Genomic DNA, 22878 nt, shown 5'->3' with positions numbered 1-22878 from the left:
AAGAGCCCGGCAGCAGCAGCTGGAGCTGGAGCGGCGCTGCTGAAGGCCCAGCCAGCCCGGTCCGGCCAGGACCAGCGGGAGACGAGGAGTAGGTGAAGGGGGCGCGCGGGACCGGCGCCTCTCCGGAGCCCGCGAGCGGGAGACCGAGGCTGTGCCCAAAGAGCGCGGCGGCGGCGGCGCCGACTCGGGCCCGCCGGGCAGCGCCGAACAGAACCGAGCAAAGGGAAGGCGAGAGAGAAGAAGGCGCACCGACGCGCGAAGCGGTGCTGGCGGCAGACGCAGCAGCAAGAGCCGTCTCCGCCGGAGACGTAGAGTGGGGAGAGAGGAGAAAGGAGAGGCCGAAGCCCCTCGGTAATTTTCGGAAACGCCGTATGGGAGCGAGGACGCGACTCGGAGCGACCCCCTCCCCTTTCCTCCTCTCTCCCCCGCTCGGCAATCTTCGGGAATGGGATGAGGTGGGCGGGGCCACGGCTTTAAGAAAGGGCGGGGCCTGGGAGAGGTCCTGGAGGGCTCGGACGTTTGAAGGCCTCTTGGCTGGGCGGGAGAAGGGAGGGCTTTGCCTGAGGGAGTCGATTTTCCCTCAGACTCGGAGGGAAGGGAGGGAAGGGCCCCCCCCAGTAATAAACGCCAGGCGAGGCTCGGCTTTCGGGTGGCCCCCAGGTGCAGAAGTGCCCGAGCTCGTTTCCTCGGCTCACTAAAACAACCGTTTGTGGATTTATTCCCAGCTGCTTGACAAGGAGCCCCGCGCTAGGAAATTGTGTTAGACGAGCTGCCTCGTTTGGAAAGGCGGCCTTCCTTCTTTCCAGGCCCGCTGCTGCTGCTGCTGCTGCCGCCCCTGTTGAGGTTGGCGGCGGGGCTCTGTTTGAAAGAGGCTCTGTGTTTATTTCATCAGGGCTGAGGCCCGAGAGACGAAATAAATTACGCGCGACCCCAATGTAACGAAACCATAAAGCGAAGCCGTCAGGATAAACACAAACAAACAGCGACTGAAAGGCAAAGCAAACCGTCGCCCACTTAAAAAAAAAAAGAAAGCACTTAAAACGCCTGAGCAAATAAGTCAGCTTTAACATGGCGCTTAAATATCAGCTCCTGTGGCTGTTCCACAAATTGGGTGCCATCATGGAGAAAACACTCCTGCAGCACCATGGAGTAAGTGTCCCCTAACTGGGGTGTGAATACAGGGGTGAGGAGCCCCAGGCCCACCCCTGTCTATTCAGACCTTGGCAAGACTCTTCAGGCCACGTTGCTCACTGACTCTTGCTTTGTACCATCCTTGTTGGTTTTGCCTAGCTGAAATTGGCCTTTGCACGAGTGTGTGTCGAAACTTAGTCCAATGTACAAAGGTAAGATTTACTTTCATTGCTCCAGCCGCTTCTGCCTCTGGCCCTGCCCAACGCTGGGATATGCCCCTACTCCTCCTGGTTCAGAGGTGATGGGAATTGTAGTCCAAAAACAGTTGGGAGACCCAAGTTTGGAAATTCCTGCCCTAGGGAATGTGGCCCTCAGACTGAAAAAAGTCCCCCCCACCACCCTGCAGTGAAGCTGCCTCCGCAGATACTAACGCACAGGCAAGCTGATATAGGAAAAGATGCTCCTTTGGGTATTTATTTAGATACAACACAGTAGGTGCTTCCACATATTTTCTAAAAGGAGGCAGGGTTCCACTGCTGAAGTTTTAATCCTAAACCCAGGTTTGTACAGACTAAGGCTGTGGTGCTTCCTAAACACTCTTAAACAAGGATCTCAGTGGGATTTACTTACAAGCAGACATGATTAGGGTTGCACTTTGCATATGCCCAAAGACACTCCCACTATTATTTATTTACAACTCCTCCCACCCTTGTTTGCACTCCAACATTGGGAGCTAAGCCCAGGGGAAGAGAATTCCACATGCACATAAAGAGCAAAAGGGAAGTGTGCACCATGTTCAAAAATAGAGATCTGCTTGTGGTGAACCATGGTTGATATTTCCCTTGGGGAAATATTTGCCATTGGTTTCCCATTCTGGCATTATTGTAATAGCAGCACAGAGTGGATGATGGATGGCAAGCAGCAGCTTCTCATTCCAGGACTACCTGTAGCCCTTTTCCTAAACAGCTTAGCTGTGCTGTCCCTCTAGCCATGCTGTCATATGCTGTGAAAAGCTGAACCTAATTCTCTCACCTTTGTCTCTTCTTACCTTCTCTCATTGCTTCTGCCTTTGTCCCGCTTCTCCTTTGCATCAGATTCCTGGACAGAGCTGACAAACACTGCTTGCTCTTGAGATCTCTCAGTTGCCCTCACCTTGTCCAGATCTTGTCTCCAAGTTCATGTCCCTGGGTGCTTCTGATCCTACAGCGACGGGGCTAGAACAATGGGCACAAGCTGCATGTGACTTGGATCTTATGCAACAGCAGAATAACACCTGTGCAAAAATTGCAGTAAAAGCATCGTCTGGGGGGGGGGGGCAAGTTTGAAACATGCTGCTTTTAAGTCTATGCCATTTGTCTTATCATCAATAGGTGAAAGTATAATTCTTACGGACAGATGCAACCTTGAAGAAAAACATGCTATATTACTTTTGCTGGATATATTTTTTTTCAAAGGAAATATTTTGGTATTTTTAAAATGCAGAAATTCAATAACATCTATGCCAGGTACAGTTACAAAAGCACAATTCACAGTCACTGTTGTAAGATCTCCATTTTCCTGTCCCAAAGGTGTAATGGCAAATATAACTGTCAAAGAGCCTCCTTAACCTGGTGATTCCAGATGATTAATTTGTAGTAAACAAGAAAATGGCCTGTTTTCAAATGGCTTAATTTTCCCCCAGTATATATTTTTTTCTTTTTTGTTGAAGTTCAGATTTTATGCAGGGTTTGATGAGCAACCACAATGACATTTGTCTACTTCCTGAGTGGTTAGAGTCAGTTTGCAACCCCATGAGATGCATGAGTAATACAACTTGCCATATACAGCTTTGCTTGAAATTACATATCTTTGGCAATCACATTTAGCTTTGGCAGAATTTTTCTGTGTTCCTCATTATGCCATCAGGCTTTGATGCCTGTACTCCCTGAGGCAGGAAATGTGTTGGCTGTGACCTTTTTCATTCAAACTGCCCATTCCACATATTTAATTATCAGTTGTAGTTTTGTGTGAAATATTAGGCAGACTGTTTGTCTTACAATGTGAATTTTTGAAGGTGTGAGCACTCAGAAGTGGCACCCAATTTACAGAGACTTTGGCCAGAGTACTTCAAAGTAAAAGACAGCAGCACTAGACTGGTTTTTCAAGAAAAATATTTTATTTTTTTTAAACCACTATATACCACTTGATTGTAGAAAAAAACTAAAAGCTGTTTATTTAAATCGAAGTTGATAATTTTTTTCTGTAGGAACCCAGGGTCTTGTTTTCCTTTTTCCATGTAAACACAGGGTCGAACAACATGTGATATGAACGCTTTCTTTAAAAAGACCACTTAATCTAGCCACTTTCATTTTGAAGAAAAAAGCAGCCTTGTGGCTCTGATCCAGAATGTGCTCTCAATCTAGATTGGGGCTTGTTCCAATTTACTGCTTGAAATCACCCACACAAAATTATTTGCACCACAAGGTGATCTTTTCTGCAGATTGCATGTTCAGTAGTAAACAGCAGTCATTGAAAACGCAATTTTCAGCAAAATTTTAAAAATTGGGTTTTAATGGCTATTGTGTAATACATTTTGTCAGTAGTATTCTAATTGCAGTGTATTTGATGGGGAAATTATTCTGTCTGGTCAGGTAGATGTTGGCTTAACTGTCTCTGGGAGACCTTAACTGACAGCTGAGGATGGGTTGGAGATAGAACTCTCATTATACCAAAGAAGGATAGAAAGTATCCATATTTTGATTGGTCACCACCACAGATTTAGAATTTTCAGTTAGATTGTGTGATTGGTCGGGACTTGACTAAAGTCAGAAAAAGTGAATATTTGATGGAACTTGTCAGTCACGGTCAGTCCATGTTGTTTGGAGAGTGTCTGTTTGTTGTTGGTAGGTGTTTTGGGTAGAAAGACAGTAAAAGGATGTAAGACAGTAAGAGGAAGAAGACTGAGGAAGAAGGAAGAAGACCTGAGATGAAGGCATAGTGGCTTGGTGACTAAAGACTTTTTGGGGTAGTGAAATCACTTGGTGTAGGCTTAAAATGATGAGAGAAGAACCTGTCCACAACACTCAAGGAGTGCTTGGCTCTGATTTCTGGTAGGAGAGCCAGAGGAAGATTCCAGGATTGTACAAATGGTTAAACAGAGGAAGTGACTGGCCCAAGGTTGTCTAGTGGCCTACCTGGTGGCAAGTCAGTATGTCAAGTCCAAAGTTCAAAGACCAGGGGTCAAGCCACACAACCAAAGTCCAGAGTCCAGCAGTCAGGATACAGTGCAGAGTCAAGCCCAAAGCACAGCCCTGAAGAGGTCCAGGAGCATCCCAGCCAAGGTCCACCAATATGGGCAGTTGAGCAGACCCAGCGCCTCAGCTCTGCTTCCCTTTTGCATTTTGCCTGCTGATTGCAGCATCTGGGCTTGATAAAGAATGTGATCCTCACCTGCCCCAAGCCTAATCCAGATGAGAAATCACACACCTCATCCCAGAGCTAGGGAACCACACTTGACCAGCTAGGGAGGTGGGCTGGGGCCGTTGCCTGACCTCAGCCTCCTGGAGCACCCCTCCTGCTGCTCTCTACGCCTCAGATGCTGCAGCTAACATTTTAGTTTGTCCCAAAAACACCAGTGAGTAACCAAGTCTGGTCCAAATATAGAAAACAGCATTGTCTCAGGCCCACTTCTGTTTCCCATTCCATTGCTTCAACCAGCTCACTAGGTGTTTGCTGTCATGGTATGCCTTCTCCCTTCTTCAGTGTGTCCCCTCTCTACTCCTTCCTTGCAAAATGTTTGCGCCTCTTCCATAGACACCATTTTTATAAGCACATCATGTTCATGTGTGTGTGTAATCATTGGCACTGCAGTGGGACTCCAGCTCTTCTCCTTGGGGAGGGGGTTTCCACATGGAGGCCCTCTAACCCCTGGGCTGTCAACCTAGCTGTTTATCTGAATGATCTTCATTCCTTACCTTTTGGCTGTGGGTCTGCAAAAAATCTCTGTTTGATCTGTCAGGGGTATTTGAAACCTTCTCTAAGAAGAACCTGGAAGCTTGTCCCTACAAGAGTCATTTGCTGCCATCCCAATCTCTGAGCCATGAAGTGAAAGTGTGTGTGTGTGTGTGTGTGTGTGTGTGTGTGTGTGTTTGTGTGTGTAAGTAAGAGAGAGAGAGTATAGTTATACAAGTTCATTCTTAGATACACGAATCTGAGTTTTAATTTACAAAAAAATAAAAATATCAGTTCCTTTACTACCTGCAATTTCAACAGAGAACCTAGCTAAAAGTTCAGTTCCATTACTTTGCTGTAGTTTAAGATTTATTTTAAAAGGGACGTGGGTGGCGCTGTGGGTTAAAGCCTCAGCGCCTAGGACTTGCCAATCGAAAGGTTGGCGGTTCAAATCCCCACGGCGGGGTGCGCTCCCGTCGTTCGGTCCCAGCGCCTGCCAACCTAGCAGTTCGAAAGCACGCTCGGGTGCAAGTAGATAAATAGGGACCGCTTACTAGCGGGAAGGTAAACGGCGTTCCGTGTGCTGCGCTGGCTCGCCAGATGCAGCTTGTCACGCTGGCCACGTGACCCGGAAGTGTCTGCGGACAGCGCTGGCTCCCGGCCTATAGAGTGAGATGAGCGCACAACCCTAGAGTCTGTCAAGACTGGCCCGTACGGGCAGGGGTACCTTTACCTTTACCTTTACCTTAAGATTTATTTTAGTTCAGAGGCTTTCAGACTGTGGACTGCCAGTGGTCTACGGGTTTCATTCAGGTGGTTTATGGCATATATGTAAAAATATAATTAGAAGTCATAAAGCATCTAACACAGTGCATTACACTTGTTTACTACAACAAGCAGGAGGACAGTCTGTACATATTAGGTGATGGAGTCCCCCCCCCCCCCCCGTTTCTTGCTGCAGGGTCCCATTCATTGGTATTTTGTTATTTTATAGTGTATTTATGACCACATACCCAGTGTTGTTTTGAAATTCGAAGAAACAGACATAGCCAGTGGTTATAAGCAGTGCAGTTTTGAAAGGTTCCCGCTGGCATCTTGCTTCATAATGGCATCTGGCTGTATCCAAATATCAAAAACCTACTCCTTGATATCAGGAACTGTTACAAAATTTGGTTGCAATATCTTAAGATCCAGATGCATAGCAAACAAAAAACTTTTCAAAATACATACAATTTCTTTTTTATTAATGTTCATTGCTTTGGGAGTATTCAGACTGAAAAGTATTATATCAATAAATCAAAATATGTTAACTTCAAATCTATTTTCTTATCAGTAAGCATATATACCATGCAGATACACTTCTGATGTGTGTACAAATTGTGACAAACCTGGGCTCTTTCATGTTTTACTACTACTATGGTAAAGATTATTAGCAAGATAAATACATCTTAAGCATTCTCAGATGCTGTATGAATGGCCTCAAGCCTCAAACACTATGTCTTTGAAGCTGTTCTTTACCTAGCAGTAACCCCATTTTATGGCTACCCCAACATGAGCAACACCTGGTTCTCTTTCATACCATTTCTGGTTCCCCTCTCCGCACCCCCTAAAAAGACTTGTTAGTAGAGGTACCCAAGAGCTCTACTTTTCTTTCTCAAAGGATGAATAACGCAAACACTTAACTTTTCAGACATCGCAGTACCAAGTTAGGAATCCCTTCCCAGCTATTAAAATATGAGCCAAAGACTCTTCGTGGTTCCTTAGTGAGTCAGGCAACATTTTCTTTGAGGACTTTCATGTTGCATTGCTCCCAAGTGCCAGACTTCATTTATATGGTCCTGAATGACTGCTTGGAACATTTTTGTTTCTCTTGGCAATTTTCCTCATGACAGAATATGATATTCCTCTTTCTATGTTTGTAACCAGCCTAGGGAAATTTTAATGGGGCTCGGTAATAAAGATTTAGATTGGGACACCCTCCATTAGCCCAGCCAGCATGGAAAGTAATCAAAAATGAAGGGAGTGTTGTTGTTTAGTCGTGCCCGACTCTTCATGACCCCATGTACCAGAGCACGCCAGGCATTCCTGTCTTCCACTGCCTCCAGCAGTTTGGTCAAACTCATGTTGGTAGCTTTGAGAACACTGTCCCACCATCTCGTCCTCTGTCATCACCTTCTCCTTGTGCCCTCAATCTTTCCCAACACCAGGGTCTTTTCCAGGGAGTCTTCTCTTCTCATGAGGTGGCCAAAGTATTGGAGCCTCAGCTTCAGGATCTGTCCTTCCAGTGAGCACTCAGGGCTGATTTCCTTCAGAATGGATAGGTTTGATCTTCTTGCAGTCCATGGGACTCTCAAGAGTCTCCTCCAGCACCATAATTCAAAAGCATCAATTCTTCGGCAATCAGCCTTCTTTATGATGGGAGTAGTCCAACAAAATAGGCAGGGCACATTGGCTACTTCTGCATTTCTACTATTTGTCCGCTGTTAGTATGTGATCTGTTCCCCAACTATTATCAATAAAGGGTGCATGAGGAATGGTTGAGGAATTGGGTATGTTTAAGCTGGTAAAGAGAAGACTGAGAGGAGATATACTAGGCATCTTCAAAAATCTAAGAGGCTGTCACATGGAAGCTTGTTTTCTCCTGCTCTGGAGGCTAGGATCCAAACCAATGGATTCAAGGTAAAAGAAAGGTGATTCCAATTACACATCAGAAGGAATAACTTTCTGACAGTAAGAGCTCTTCAACGATAGAACAGGCTCCCACACTAAGTGGTGGGTTCTCCTTCCTTGGAGGTTTTTAAGCAGAGGTTGGATGGCCATCTGTCACATATGAGCTAGTCGAGTCCTGTATTGCAGAGCATTGGACTAGATGACTCTCAGGGTTCCTTCCAACTCTGCAGTTCTAGGATTCCAAGCAGGAGCTCAAGCCAACTGCCCATTTGCTGTCAGCTGCCAAATACTAAAAATATTCAGAGGCAGGACAAACTGGAGGGTGTTATAGACAAGGCAGAGAGGGATAAATCTTACAGTGTTATCTCAGACCCCAAACTCACAAGATGGATGTAGAACCTTTGGAGATTAAAAGGCAAAAGTAAGCTGGTCTTCCATAGACATATGAAGGCAACCCTGTTTAGGAAAGCTTTTAATGTCTGATGTTTTGTTTTGTTTTGTTCCTTTATAGTTTGTTGGAAGCTGCCCATAGTGGCTGGGGTAAAAATAAATTTTCATCATCTTGATAGACACACCTGAGAGCCTCTAATGCCAACATCTGTGCTCTTAGGTGCAGCTCTAAGATACTGCCCAGCTTAAGGCTCCTGATTATATAATTAACATAGAAGAAGTGGTGTTTGGATTTGATATCCCGCTTTATCACTACCCTGAGGAGTCTTAAAGTGGCTCACAATCTCCTTTCCTTTCCTCCCCCCACAACAAACACTCTGTGAGGTGAGTGAGGCTGAGAGACTTCAGAGAACTGTGACTAGCCCGGGGTCACCCAGCAGCTGCATGTGGAGGAGCGGGGAAGCGAACCCTGTTCACCAGATTACGAGTCCACCGCTCTTAACCACTACACCACACTGGCTCTCAGGAGGACTGAGAATTTATAATATAAGTTTTTACTTATAAAGTCAAATAAATCCACAAATAAATGCAGAGATGTGGATGTGCCAGGGTGCAGAGATGTGGATCTTCTAAGGTTCAGTTTCCTTGGAATGGACAGCGGAGACCGTGGTGTCTTCAGGAGGCATGGTTTGATTTGCACAAGTACAACCTGAGCCGAGCATCCACGACCCAACAGATCTTGCTTCTCCATTAAGTCCTTCTTTTATTCTGTTGCAGTGCCAGAGGAAGGGGGGCGGAGGTAAGAGATTGGGGGCGGGGACACATGATTAAGCGGTGTACAAATTAACCCAACAATGCTTTGTGGCAGCCGTATCAGCGTTTCAACGAGCCAGTTGGATATCGGGGACTCTGACGTTGTGTACTGGAGGACCCCAAGCTGGAAGAAAATCCTTGCTCCCCAGAGAGACGTCGGCTCGGACAGCCCCGAGCTTCAACTACGAAGCCTACGAGAGCGACTCCGACTGTAGCTTCCTTGGGGCAGAGACCTGCCTGCATGGCTGATGCCACACATTCTCGCTCCTCCTCCCAGCGCAACTGAAAGAGCTTCCCCCTCTTCCTCTGCAGTTTTCCAAAATTGGATCGGAGAGCTTTCTGACTTCCCACGAAGCTGGAGAAAGTGATAATTTTTGGGACTCCCCTAAGGAGGCAGGTGGTGGACAGAGCGAGACCACGTTGTCTAGACCCCGAGACCGCGTCTGGATTTACTCAGTCCTGACTGGGTAGGTGGCAGCGGCCTAAGCGGTGATTGGCAGAAGGGGAGGGGGGCATATCAACCGCAGAATAGAACTGTTGTTTCAGTTATAGGTGCCTTGAGTTTTAATGTTTGGTTGTGTTTTTTAATTCCTCGTATTTTGCATCTTTCCCTTGCAGGTTCCAAATCTGTCCCCATTCAGCTCCCTCAGCAGCCTTTCCTCCCTGTCCTCTGTGTCCTCCCTTGATTCGCTTTGGGACTCACTGAATGAGGTACGTAGCAGAGCAGGAGGGAACTCCTGCTGAGCTGCACAAGCGCAACCCTGAGGCTGGAGAGGGACCCATTCAGAGTCATGGGTCACAGTTATTTGTGCTCATGCATTTCTACTCAGATACAAGCCTGTGTCCCAAGTTTTGATTTCCTGGAAAGGCTTTTGTGCAAATTGCTCGTCTTTTGCATCTTTTCCTCACAGGTGCCAAAAATTACCCCGTCCAGCTCCATCAGCTCCCTGAGTTCCCTGTCCTCCCTGGATTCGTTTTGGGACTCATTGAATGAAGTAGGTAGCAGACAGAACAGAAGGGAAGCCCTGCTGAGCTGCACAAGGGCAACCCTGAGGCTGGGGAAGAGGAGGAGGAGAAGCCAGCTGGCCAGCCAGGCCACCTTCTGGACCGGTTGTGAGCAAGGGGGCAGACAGGCATGGGGCTACTAAGGACAGGCTGTGCTTGCTGGCTCATGAACCAGCCCCCCATGGCGCCAGGGCTGTAGGGCTTCCCTGGCTAGCGACTCAATGTGGGCAGGAGAGTCTGGCTTCTGAGTTCCTGTCTCATTCCCCACCACCACTGCCACCACCTCTGGGGTCCTGTCTCTGCCAGAAGTCAGCCTCTGAATCCTTTGAAAAAGTGGCTGTCTCATTTTGGGCTGCTCTCTTTCTCCTCTCTCCCCACTACCACTGTGACCACCTCTGGGCTGGTTCCTCCATCCTGTCCGGGCCAACAGTCATCCTCTGAGGACGAAATATCCCATGACAAAGTGACAGAGGAGGAGGGAAGCCCAGGCATGGAAGCCAGAGTGGCCAAAAGAGATCCAAACAGAAGAGTGCAATTGGGAGCAGAGGATCTGTGCAAACCTTTCCCTTTCTTTTTTTCCACTTAGAAAACTGGCTGTGAGGCTGTGAAAATAAAGATCCTATGGGTGGAAAAGCAGCTAGAGACCTTGCTTTTGAGCAGAAAGAGGTGTGTGTGTGTTTTAATGGAAGCAGTTCCCCGCTCCCCCATGTAAACTCTCGAGAGGTGGATTCATTGGCACATTTGATGTCTGACAGGAATTGCCTACAATCAGGACACATTACAAGTTGAAAACAGTTCTGTTGCTTCAGCAGCACCACCAGTGGAAGTGAAATTGACTACTTTCTGACAAAGGATAGCAAAACTCCAGCACTATTCCTCATCTTCAATGAAGCCTGCCACAGTGAGACTATTTTGTTTGAAGGGAATGCCTACAGTACCTTTCATGTCTATAGCACTTTTTGCAGATTAATCACTGAATGGCTTAAGAGTTGAGGAAACAGTGATGAGCAAGAATATTGGAACCCCATTCATTTGTCTGACATATTAAGTTAGAAACCAGATACCCTCGGTCCTACCTTTTCTTGGAAGGGGAATGGGAAGAACAGTGGACTGGTCCCCAGGGTGAATTTCTGGCCTACAACTTCCATCACACCAAGCCAGCACAGCTGATGGTCAGGGATAATGGGAGCTGCATCTAAAGGGACACAGGCTGCCCATCACTGTATTGTTCTTCCCATGAGTCTCTGGTCAGGAAAACCATGCGGTTAATAGTTGAATATTAGGACTGCTGGCTTTTCAGTCCCAGCTGGGCAGGCTCCTACTCCCTCTGTTATGAGGGCTAAGAGGCAGCCACTATATGAGTTTTGGGAAGACTGCTTGAAAGCCTTGGAAGACAGCCCCACAACATGGAGTAGTTATCAGAATTATACATCTGCTCTGAGCATGCTCAGAACTACTCTCTTGAAAGCCAGACCTCATAACCTTTTAGCATGTTCTGTTCAGTGGAGAAGAAATGAAGTTTCCTATTTTTAGGAGCTTTTTTTGTTCTGCTTAGCATTTGTTTTGTGACCTTGCTGGGGAGCAAGCTAGCAACAGTGGACACAGTATGAGTCTTTCTATTTTTTAATTAATCACTTTGTATTTATTTTTGAGAATTGGATTGAGGAGAAATGGGTGAGTTGTGTATGTTGCAAGGATTTCCCTGCATTTACCCACAGAACACTGCAGCTTCTGCAGGGGAATGAGGGAGGGGGAGCATAGGTTGATTTGAGGCATGTGCAGTCCCAGCTCATTTCCAGAAAAAGTGTGTGAATTTTCATCAGCACCAGTTCTGAAGTTGTTGCTAAGCTCCCTTTCACATAATAGCTGTAGCCACACAAGTGCTTACATTTTCAGCATACCTTCTATTCCCCTGCCTCAAGATTTTTACAGGAACTTAAGCAGTAAGCAGCATATTCCCTTCAAGGTTAACTGCTTTTGCTTGAATACTGCCTCAGATTCATCCTCAGCTAGGCTCATATAATCATACTAACCACATTAAAGTAGGTATCAAAGCTCTGATTCTTCACTGGTCTTCCTGCCACTTAACGACTCAATGTAGGCTACTCAGAAAAGCTGCCCAGTTAAAAGTAGATTATTATATTGTAGGCCCCTTTTTAGAGTATCAGTTGAACAAGCCATCCAATACTAGTAGTATATCGTCCATAAAATGATCCAATTGGTACTTTAAAATGAAACTTCACCCAACACCTAGTGTTGGATGAAGGGTACTGAAGCTATTGAATGCAACTGACAACGAACAGAATCAGTTTTACCGAACTATCAGGCTGCAAGTTGATCTATGAAGCTACATCACTGGAATTTCAATTTCCCCTTTAGCCATCTGCTGGGGAAGTTTGAAGAACAGCACATTTTTACTGAAAGCTTGACATTCATCTCTTACAGCAGAGCTACATATTCAGATTAATTACATGATACTTACTGTCTTACTGGAATTGTACCACTGTAAAATGCAGATAGGTTGCTGTATAATTAAATGCTTTCATATAAACTCCCTACACAAAGAAAACAGGCACAATGGACTGACAAGCTAGCCTTCTACAGCAGGGGTTGGCAAGGCTTTCCGGGCATGGGCTGGATCACTCTGTGGAGATCCTCTGTGGGCTGGGCCGGCGCAGCGTGACACCAGAAATCGCTTCTGCGCATGCCCAGATGCCCAAAATCGCACCTGCGCAGAAGTGATTTCCGGTGTCTGGTCATGCGCAGAAGCGATTTCCGGGGCTGTGGAAGAGAGTCCCCGCATCATGCTGGTTTAGTGCAGCACGCGGGGACTTGCCGATCAGGCGGCTCAGTTCGGGGGCAGCTTATGGGCCAGTTAAACGGCCTTCGTGGGCTGCTTCTGGTCTATGGGCCTTAGGTTGTCGACCCCTGTTCTACAGGTAGGGTATAAAAATTGCTGAGTCATGCAGGAGATTTGGGATTTTTGTACCTTCATGAAAAGAAAAGTCTGAGGATGGCTAGTATAACCCTGCAGTTATTTCATCAAGTTCACTCATTCCCTGCTCTCCAACATAGCTCCATACCCAATAGACAGATCTCTGCTGATGACAGATGGTTTCAAAACAGTAATTTGGCACTGCAAAAAGTTTCTTATTAACAATATATATCCCCTACTTTTTGCGCTAGGTTCTCTAGTGCTAGACATTCAACAGGGCAGCTCCACAGCATTCAGGCACATGGTACATAAGCATACACAGAAGACTGCAGCACATGGACAATCTTTATTGTTAGAGGAGCACCGGTAACCCATTACTGACTGTAGTGGAGTCACCGCAGAGGCACATGCTAAGGCACTTATTGTATAAAAAAGTTTGCAGATTTATTTGTGACAGCAACCAGGACTGGAGGCTCTCACAGTGGAGAGCACTAACCATACAGTATAGGGTAATCTTTTTTTAATTTGTCATTTGCTCATAAGTCTAAATGCAGCATATACAATATGGTTAAGTATACAGGTAAATCCAGCAACCAGTGTACAGTGTAGAAAAGTAAAGATTATCTATATAACCGCAGTCCCCATAGAAAGGCAGTGATAAAGACCTTTATTTTTCTTAATTACTTATAAACGAGAGATACAAAGGCCTTCAATGTATAATCTGTGCAGATTAAAATGCTTTTTTCTTTTTTCTTTAATATACTCTTAGTCACTGTGCAGAATAACTAAACCCATCCCCGATTACAGAGCTGGATGCTTGGACATCACAATAAAGGACTTTGTTCACACTCCATTCAAAACCCACTAGATACTGTCTGTTACCATTAAATATATTTGGTCCCGAATAGATTCTCCAGCAAGCACACAGGAAAAAACTTTGCTGCTTCCTTGGTCTGCCACTAACACACCTCTGAGACACAACGCAACACAGACACCATTGCACTTCAGATCTGACCAGACATTAGCAAAAAGAGGGCCAACTTAAAACTCTCTTCTAGGAAAAACTTCCTAGATGTATGGTCTTTGAAAACATTTAGGAGTCATGTTGGGAACACATGTTTTTCCTGTTCAACATGACTCCCAAACTGGCTAGGTGAGTAGACCAAGGAGGTTGGAAATGTGAGGTCACTGAACATGATTGCCAAAAGCAAACAAGAGGAAGGGGACGGGACAAATTCCCTGCATCTATCACAAACTCGTTATTGGAAGAAAATAGTTGATTTACAGCAACGAAAAGGAGTCACCCCACCCCCACCCCTCAAACTATGTAAATTCCCCAGCAGCCATGGCAAGGACAATGAATGCTACAGGCCTCTGTAGCTCCCAGACTCTGATTGGGCTGCAGACTCTTTGGCATTCAATACAAAAGAGCTTGGAAGCTGGGACAACACTAATGTCATGGCTCCAGATATTCAAGGGAACGTTTCAATAGATGTGCTCCACTTCCCCCGGCAGGTTTTAGAAGGGTTTGCAGAAGTCCACTGGACAAAGGGAGGGTGGGTCACTTCATCATGTGTGACCCGGATCCACAAGGCAGCTCTATTCAGTAGCTTTGGCATCTCCAGCATCAGCCTTGCCATCCACTTCCTCATCAGATACTTCACCTGCACCCTTCCTGCCAATCCGGCGTGTCACTACAAATGGCATGTCTCCCCGCCTGTTGAAGAGAGTAAAAGTGTCATGCAGTGTGGAAATTGGCATTTCATCTTTGAATAATGTGTACATTCATGCATTCAGGAAATATGGCAAGAGGGCATCTTACCTGAGTTTGCTCTTCAGCGAGCTGACCTCACGGTTCATGGCATCAGCCGTTTCAGTGACATCTTCTAGTTCCCGCTGCAGCTTTCTACGAGCTGCATTGGCTCGCTGTGCCTCTTCTTCTGCCTCCTCCAGCTGGCGTTTAAGTTGCTTCAAACGGACATTCACCTTGTCTGCCTGCAAAGCAGAGAAAGGAGCTCTCTCAACACTTGTTCATTCACTCCTGAACATTTTTAATCTGAACTACATGGATTACAGTACCTAGCAGCCCTAGCTCCTTAAAACCTAGTTTCCATATTCTGGATTTTAACCTTGTGAAGTTTGTGCCATTCCGCAGCTATGCAACCTATGATCAGAGTTTTCTTCCTTCTTTCTAAGAGAAGCAGTCTGAGCCAACATTTGGGAGTTAAGCAATCTTGAAGCTGGAAATTCTCTAGGCTGGCACTGAAATGTCCATTACCAGACATCATGACGTGTGACATTCATTGTTAGATGGGTGGAAAATTTTATTGATGTAGAGACTCTTGCAGCCTCCAGCAAAAAGGGTAGAGAACAGAAGACACTGGCAGCACCCTAAAAGCTTGCTAACAGCTCCAACAGTGTTGATGGGATTGCAGGGTAGCAGCTTCCTGCCACACAGCTAACATTACCAAATGCCAATCCTCAACACGGCACATACCTGATCCTTGTACTGCTCAGCATTACGCCTCTCATCCTCCACTTGCAGGACAACATCCTTCAGCCTCTTCTCAGTACGTCGCACCTGCTTGCTGGCAGCCTGGCGCTCCCTGTAAGGAAAGTACCACATCAGATTGATGGAAGAATTCAGAAGTAGCCCAAGCTTCCATGTTTGGAGACATTCCTAGATCCCATGCAAAGGAGATAACTTGCAGAAGGAAAGTGGTAAGAGTGAGCCACTTGCAATTTCCTATGACGAAAGAATGACTCCAAGATGGAGTATTTTGAGAGCACCAGGAGCCAGGACTAAGTTAAACAGAAAATGGGTCACTAAGCAGGTATCCTATGGGCATGGTCTGCAGTCTGAGCCAAGTGCCTGTTAAAGTCAGGAGAGCTCTTGGGTTACATGGGACTAATTTGTGCCAATTGCATTTCAGGTTAAAATGAATTCATATGACACAACCTTCCACAAGCAGTAACCGTAGAGACAGAAGATGCATTGTAGCTGATTATGCACTTCAGTGGCTGTTTGGCTGTTTTACCTTTTATTCAGAAGGTTATGATGCCTCTACAGAAGGATTTAAGTTTGCAAGATTTACTAGGCACTCTAGAAGATTGAGCAATCACAGGCACCATTGATAATGCATGTGTGATCCTTGAAAGTACTTGCTAAGAACTGCATGTGACCTGGTCTTATAAAGAAACAGAGGTCAAGAAATACTTCAGTTCAGATTTCTTCACCCAAGTTAATGACAATATTTCACAGATATTTTTTTATGACTGCACCCATACATTAAGATGCAGGGTGAATGCATGACAGATCACAAGCACCTACTTTGTCTCAGCATCCAGCTGTTCTTCCAGTTGTGCTATCTTTGCTTCCAGCGCAGTAATAGAAGACTTGTATTTTGACTTCACAGCACTCTCCATTTCCTGAAGCTTGGCCTTAAGTTCCTTGTTCTGACGCTCAAACTGCTGGCGAGCATTTTCATTCTTCTGGGCATTACTACGCTCTGCATTCAGGTCTGTGTTTATCTGGTCAATCTGGGGAAGATAATAAGAAATTGGTTAAAGTCATGGCTAGTTTCTGAATACAGTCTCCTGAAGTTTTCATATCTAATCTCTGCCTCGCTTTCCATCTTCTATTTGTTTCCTTTGCTCTATAATCTTGGCATTCAAAATGTAATTCTGTAGACAAGGCTTGTTCTCAACCTTAATAACTTCACAATGTCTAGTTTTTAGAAATAATATTACATTCATTAATCTACCTTTCCTTTTAACAAGCAGGCATATTTCATTCTTGTAAGCAGCCTACACCAAGTAGTCAATGCTCACCTTCTGGTATAATAGGAATAGGCAGCAAATTTCTTGGTCAGGAGTGGGGAAACTGGCTCATGGACCTAATTAGGCATGACATCCATGCTCACATGACACCTCTGACATAACATATGACATTTAATAGTAATAATAATAATAATAATAATAATAATAATAATAATAATAATACAACGTCTGGGCAGCTTCTAACACACATAAAAATAATAAAAATCAAACATTAATAGTAACAATCTGATACAATATTAAAAAGTCACAATAACTTTAAAATAAACAACAAAGGCGGATAAAGGTGTGGCTGCCATCACTTTTTGCAGGTGGCTTGCAATGGGCTTAAAAGGAGAATCCCTTCCAAGTTGCCACATGATGGCATCATGTTGTCAGGTGATTGGCAGTGGTGTGTTCCTGCCCACTTGTCAAGGTGTGTCTGCAAGCGGGGGGGGGGGGAGAGCCAACCCACTAGCTGGATCAAATTCCCCAACCTGTCAATGTAAAACATCAGCTGAGTTGAAAGGAATAGCATCACACTATGATTCAATATACTGTGCTTCTCTATGTGCTTCTTCACTCACCATCCTATTGGCTTATCAAACCTGGTACTATCTGTCCTGACTCTCACTGACTTTCCAAGACCACAGGATTGGGGTTAGTCTAAACTGATATTCAAGGTCCTTACCAGATATTAAATATAGGACTACATAAATGTAAAGCACGTGCTCTCATCAAAGAGGTTTGTCTGGGATTTGAACCCAGTATCTTTCGCCCCCAAAGTGGGAATAATGCTCCAAAAGCATCAAGGCTCTGATAACACGCTGCAGCACAAAGGAAAGTGATACACAGTAATTTGGATGAATTATGGCTGGGAATCCACCAGCTGAAGCCCTCCACCTCACGGTGCCATTAAGCATGTACCTGAAGATTTGCTTTCTTAAGGCGGTCATTCACCAACTCTGTATTGCTCTGCTCTTCTTCTAGTTCTTCCTCCAGCTGAGCTATTCGAGCCTCCAAGCGTCGCTTTTCCTCCAAGGCCAGAGCTCTGAGAAGAAAACACACAATGGGATAATTAACCTAGTGCCTTTTCGTGAAGGATGCTCAGTAGTAACGACCATAGAAATATTCAACATTTGTAAGCCATTCTCAGCACACCACTTAAGACAATAAGACATTACAGGGCACCCTTTCCACGAGCCAACTCCCACAACATTCCTTGTCCCTGAAGGGAAAAAGTGCCATTACTCACCCTTTGCCACTACTATTGGCAATCTCATCAGCCAGCTCATCCCGCTCTTGCTGAGCCTGGCGCTTGGCACGCTCGGCAGCTGCAAGTTCCTGAAATCAGAACAAGACGTACATGGACTAAGGGTCAAAAACAACTTGTTGCCAAATAGGAGATGTTATATTACATGAAGCACATGAGGAGTATCTGGAAGCCAGTTAAAACCTACGAGCCAGAAGAATGCTCATCAAGAACAGGAAGCTTCGCCTCACTCAGAGTCAGAGTGACATTGTGAATCTGGGGCACAGCACTCTTGAGTGTCATAATAAATGGCTAGTCAACTATCAAGGTAGTTTGTGATGCTACAAAGTGCATCAAATGAGGGTTGATATTGTTTAAATAGGTATATTCAAGTCAATGTATCACACGATGCTGAAATTATGCTAGAGAGAATGAACTGGAAATTGGGAGGAGGGGGAAGGAGACTATTAAACTGGCCCGAAACCAGGAAAAAGTAGTCTGTTAAGTGCGTGAAGGAAATACCTGAAATACACCCCTAGCTGCGAATCCAGCAGCTGATCTGATCCACATTAACCAAAACAATAATTGTGGAAGGGTTTGGATATTCAGTGAAGGTATTAATTTCCAGGGGCTCACCCACTCCCTTTTCTCTGAAGGCAACCTCTTCCCTCCCATACCGAAAGGCCTGCTTTGGGCAGAAACTCAGTTGTGTATTAGCATTTTCTGGATTTAGATTACCTCCTGCATTTGAATCATCTCGGCTTCCATGCTCTTCAATTTCTTTTCGTTCTCTTTTGCTTGTACCAAAATTTCTTCTCTAGAGGCACGTGTGTCATCCAGCTCCCGCATGTAGTCCTTCATTTGGGCCTAAAAACCAAACATACCAAATCAGCCCACTTGGCCAAGTAAAGTCTATTCCAACTTGCTGTGGCTCTCTAGGTCTTAGGCAAATATTCTTTCCTGGCCTGGCTACCCGACATTCTTTTTAGCTAGATGTGCCAGGGATTGAACCTGGGACACAAAGCACCCTGTCTACCAATGATATACCCAAAAGAAAACTTATTTTGTAAGAAATGATAAAATCCCAGTTGAAGATGTAAGCAACTATCTTCATAAGTCTTCTTGATCAAAAAAGCAGCAACTGGCAACTAAGTGATAAATCTGTTCTGTTACCACAGTAATTGATTCACTTTCCCCATCTCACCTCACTGTAAGGAGAAGCCAGTCAGTAACAATGGAATGTAGACCCTCACCTGCAACTTCCTGAGCTGTTTGATGGCTTCCTCACGACTCTTGTTGGCAGAGTCTATGTGGGCCTCCAGATCTTTTAGATCCATTTCCAGTTTCTTTCTGGCAGCCACAGCAATGGAGCGCTGCTTCCGTTCATCTTCCAGCTCCGCTTCCATCTCTCGCACCTGAAAGCGGGGTCAAAGCACCGGCAGTTTAGCCACGAACACAGGCCTCTTCCCTCCTCCCTGAAGCAAATGAAGCAGGAAGGGGTTGTAAGCCTGCTGTGCTTTCTGGAATGTTACCTGTCTTGTAAGCTGCTTTCTCTTTTCTTCATTCTGTTCATCACGGGCCTGGAGATCCCGATCAAACTGTGCCTTCATGGCTTGCTGGTTCACTTCCAGGCGCAGCTTGGCATCTTCTGTGGCCTGTAGCTCATCCTCCAGCTCTTCCAGCTGAGTCTTCATCTCCTCCACCTGCTGCTCCAGAGCTCGTTTGGACTTCTCCAACTCATGGACCTACAGCACACACACAAAATCAGTTTCTCCCAGACTGACACAGCCCTGCTTTTGCTGCCTGGTACATTTATAGGTTTTAAGAAAATGAACAAAAATTGACATGTCTAGTGACCTACAATATTTCTGTGCGCTTAAAGGCATAGTTACTGTTATATCCTAATATGCCTCTCGTTTGGTCCTTTCCCCTTCTGTCTCCACCTCTTTATCTTTTGTTTTAAAAACAATTTATTTAATAAATCAATAGAAGTATTTAAGTATTTAAAAATGGTAGTGAATCATTTTAAAAAATGACCAGAATGTGGGGGATAAAGGCAAACAGTCATTTATTGCCAACTTTCCACCCATCTTTGACAATCCCAATTCTTAGCTGACCAAGTCCCTTTTGCTAAGGGTTCTTATTAGACTCTGAACTGCACAGAATTCTGCCTCTTTATCTCTGCTCACTTGAATATGCACATATCCAAGCTTTGTTTCCTAATACCCTTTGGTGAGTAGACCGAAAGGGTTTATGATAAAACAGCTAGGCAATATTGCACAAAATACTGGCACAGTTCCATTGAAATCTGACAACAACTTTATCCTTTTAAAAATGAAGATGCCTTGAGTAACTTAGAAATGCAAGATACTAAAGCTTTTCAAAGCCTGCATGATCTCCCTGTGCAAAAAGGCTTTATTAGTTTATGTGCCTTCATACTGGGTAATAATTCGGCACTTTGTGCATAATGAACTGAAAAAGTCAATGGTGACATTGTTGCTTTCCTAGGCATTACAAAAGATTGCATGCTGTTAGCACCCAACTCATTACCTTTCATGTCTTATTGCAAGTGAAAAATAAGCCACTTTTAGCAAGCCCTCTTCTTGCCTAGGACATGTCTTAGCCAACATCCTTATTACCCCAGCCTGCTGTACAGGAATGCCATCAACTTACACTCTTGCCAACATCATCCTTTGAACTCATCAGATCCTCCATCTCTGTCCGGAACTGCTTATTGAGTCGCTCTAGCTCTGCTTTCTGTTCAATTGCTTCCTCAAGTGCTCTGGCCAAGGAGAGAGCTTTTGTTTCCTTCTCACGAGCTTCTGCCTCAGCACGATCCCGCTCTTCAGCATATTTTGCAGAGATGGTTTTCTCTTCTGCCAAGAGCTAGAAAAAGGGAAATCAATGGCACTATGAGATTTCCAAAGGAAAGGTTTGCTATCCCCACTTGTTCCATCTGTAATGGTTTGACTACCAAGGATAGGTCACCTGTGTACCAAACTTAGCCACCAATTCTAGATATGTGCCAGGATTAAAGCCAAATGCACTTGTCGGCTTCCACTTAAAAACCAGCTAAAACAGACAGATATTATTCGGGACTATTACCAGTTAAAAGTCAAATTCAGGAACTAGAGTGAGGAGAGTTGATATTTGCTTACAACTGTTCACAATTGCCCTTCATCTATGGGACAAAAAATGTGCATCTAAAATATGACACTTTTCTTTCTCCTTTTCACCAGAATCTATCCTAGGTGAAGGAGAAGGACATTGTTGAAAGTTATAACTAAGTGTACCTGATCAAACTTCTTTTGTTTTTTCTCCAGGTTGGAGACTATCTGCCGCTGATGATCCAAATCCACAGAAATATCATCCAGCTCCTGCTGAAGCCTGGTCTTTGTCTTTTCCAGCTTGTCATAGGCAGCTGCCTTTTCCTCATAACGTTGGGTCATGGCCTCCAAATCTTTCAGAAGCTTCTTCTTTGCTTCTTCCACTGACTCCAGACAAACCACACTATCATCCATTTTCTTCTTCATTTCTGCAATCTATGTGACAGAAGCAAGCGGGTGGGGAAAAGGAATAATTGATTTTTTAAGGAAGGAAAGAAAAGATAGGATTGAACACCATTTTGTAACTTACAAGTAACAGTGGGTCACTAAAAAGAAACCTATAATTTTTTTTGAAGGTATGAACTATTTTTAGGGAGTGTTCCACGGTGAGACTTGCCAAAGCAAAAGCATCATCACTTGCTGACTAAGATGCAACAGTGGGATATGACCACTGAATTCCAGGAATATTTCCCAGGGTTGGACTGTTTCTAGGACAGCTCTATCAGACATCAGAAAGACAGTTCCTATTTAATTAGTCAAAACAACTTTCAAAAGAGCTTGTTTTGGCTACCAAATTCATATTTCCCATGCAGAATCCAGCATGCCATTCAAAAGGCATACTACTGCCTTGTAAGCTACATTTGGACATTCTTTCCTCAAATCTTCTAGAGTACCTGAAGCTGAAGGACAGAAATCTGTTTTTCCAAGTTCTTCTTTGCCTCCTCCTCTTCCTCTAGTTGCTCTTTGAAGCTGTTCTTCTCATCTTCCACCTGTTTCAGCTTAGTACTGAGGCTCAGCTTCTGACGAGTTTCCTCCTGAAGTAACTCCTGCAAGAGCCACCACAACAAACATTTGGTCTCTTATGATGAAAAGTCTGGTAAAAATTTCCAAATATATATCACATCTGAAGCAGAGAGAACCTTAAGCAATGGCTCAATACCACCGAGCAAGCTGATTTGTCCCCAAAAATCAGTTGGAGTGACCCACAAAATGTAGTTTAGTAGACCTAGTGGAGATACCCCCAAGAAGTTATGTGGCCCTTGGGATGAATTGCCAGTGGAAGCCCACATTCCAGTAGCCGCACAAGGCATTTGGAGGGGAGGAGCATGACAGACAAGCTGTTATAAGGAGATTATGAAGACTGGTTGCAACTATAGTTACAAAAAGAAGCTAAAGTTAACTACTCTTAATATAAAGTATTGCCAAACTCCTCAGAGATTATAGATTATATGCAGAAACCTGCACCACCACTACTCTGAATCTGACAAGCATGGTTAACCCTAAAATCTGTTCCTGAGCTTGGAACGGTGAAGAGGGGATCATGACTGCAGTTCTCTTGTGCGTCTGATGTTCTCAGAACACGTTCAAAATGTAGCCTGATTGCAAGTACAATTCCCTGCTCCAAGCTTGGAAGGAGGGTTGGGGCTCATCCAGTTGCACTGTGCTTCCAAAACATGGACCTTGAGGAACCACAGGCCTCCTCCCAAGCCTGAAGTTGTTCAGAGCAACTCTATAGCTCATTGTGACAGATATATCCCCATTAGGGAAGGAAGAAGATTCTGGTGGTCACATATTTTGGTTACAAATATCAACCACTATTTGTGGGGACC

At 44.8% G+C, this 22878-nt stretch overlaps 1 protein-coding gene and 1 long non-coding RNA gene across 7 annotated transcripts in view; one reads left to right on the top strand and one right to left on the bottom strand.

Moving 5' to 3' along the window:
• Window positions 1–207: 207 nt before the first annotated feature.
• Window positions 208–16208, top strand: LOC144328994 (uncharacterized). Of its 5 annotated transcripts, none has more exons than XR_013394395.1 (5): window positions 208–351; window positions 8990–9401; window positions 9553–9645; window positions 9846–9929; window positions 10526–14177. It is a non-coding gene; the product is annotated as an uncharacterized LOC144328994 (long non-coding RNA). The 5 variants fall into 5 exon arrangements; XR_013394396.1 differs by having other exon boundaries at window positions 216–351; window positions 9247–9401; XR_013394394.1 differs by lacking the exon at window positions 208–351 and adding an exon at window positions 15808–16208 and having other exon boundaries at window positions 6031–9401; window positions 10370–10605.
• The window catches only part of MYH9 (myosin heavy chain 9), an 82138-nt gene continuing 72461 nt past the window's right edge, over window positions 13202–22878 (bottom strand). For both annotated transcript variants that reach the window (XM_028745969.2, XM_028745967.2), the window contains exons 30-41: window positions 21943–22095; window positions 21236–21484; window positions 20616–20828; window positions 19475–19687; window positions 19196–19357; window positions 18681–18809; window positions 17946–18034; window positions 17618–17741; window positions 16206–16414; window positions 15372–15480; window positions 14697–14869; window positions 13202–14591 (exon numbers count right to left, since the gene is read on the bottom strand). In XM_028745969.2, coding sequence (XP_028601802.2) covers window positions 14474–14591; window positions 14697–14869; window positions 15372–15480; window positions 16206–16414; window positions 17618–17741; window positions 17946–18034; window positions 18681–18809; window positions 19196–19357; window positions 19475–19687; window positions 20616–20828; window positions 21236–21484; window positions 21943–22095 — 1941 coding nt within the window. In that variant the 3' untranslated portion in view covers window positions 13202–14473. The remainder of the gene's footprint in view (window positions 14592–14696; window positions 14870–15371; window positions 15481–16205; window positions 16415–17617; window positions 17742–17945; window positions 18035–18680; window positions 18810–19195; window positions 19358–19474; window positions 19688–20615; window positions 20829–21235; window positions 21485–21942; window positions 22096–22878) is intronic.

Source organism: Podarcis muralis, chromosome 10 (assembly GCF_964188315.1).
Source record: "Podarcis muralis chromosome 10, rPodMur119.hap1.1, whole genome shotgun sequence".
In the NCBI taxonomy this organism is placed as follows: domain Eukaryota; kingdom Metazoa; phylum Chordata; class Lepidosauria; order Squamata; family Lacertidae; genus Podarcis; species Podarcis muralis.
The sequence above is the reverse complement of the archived record's forward strand: the minus strand, read 5'-3'. Positions and strand labels throughout refer to the sequence as shown.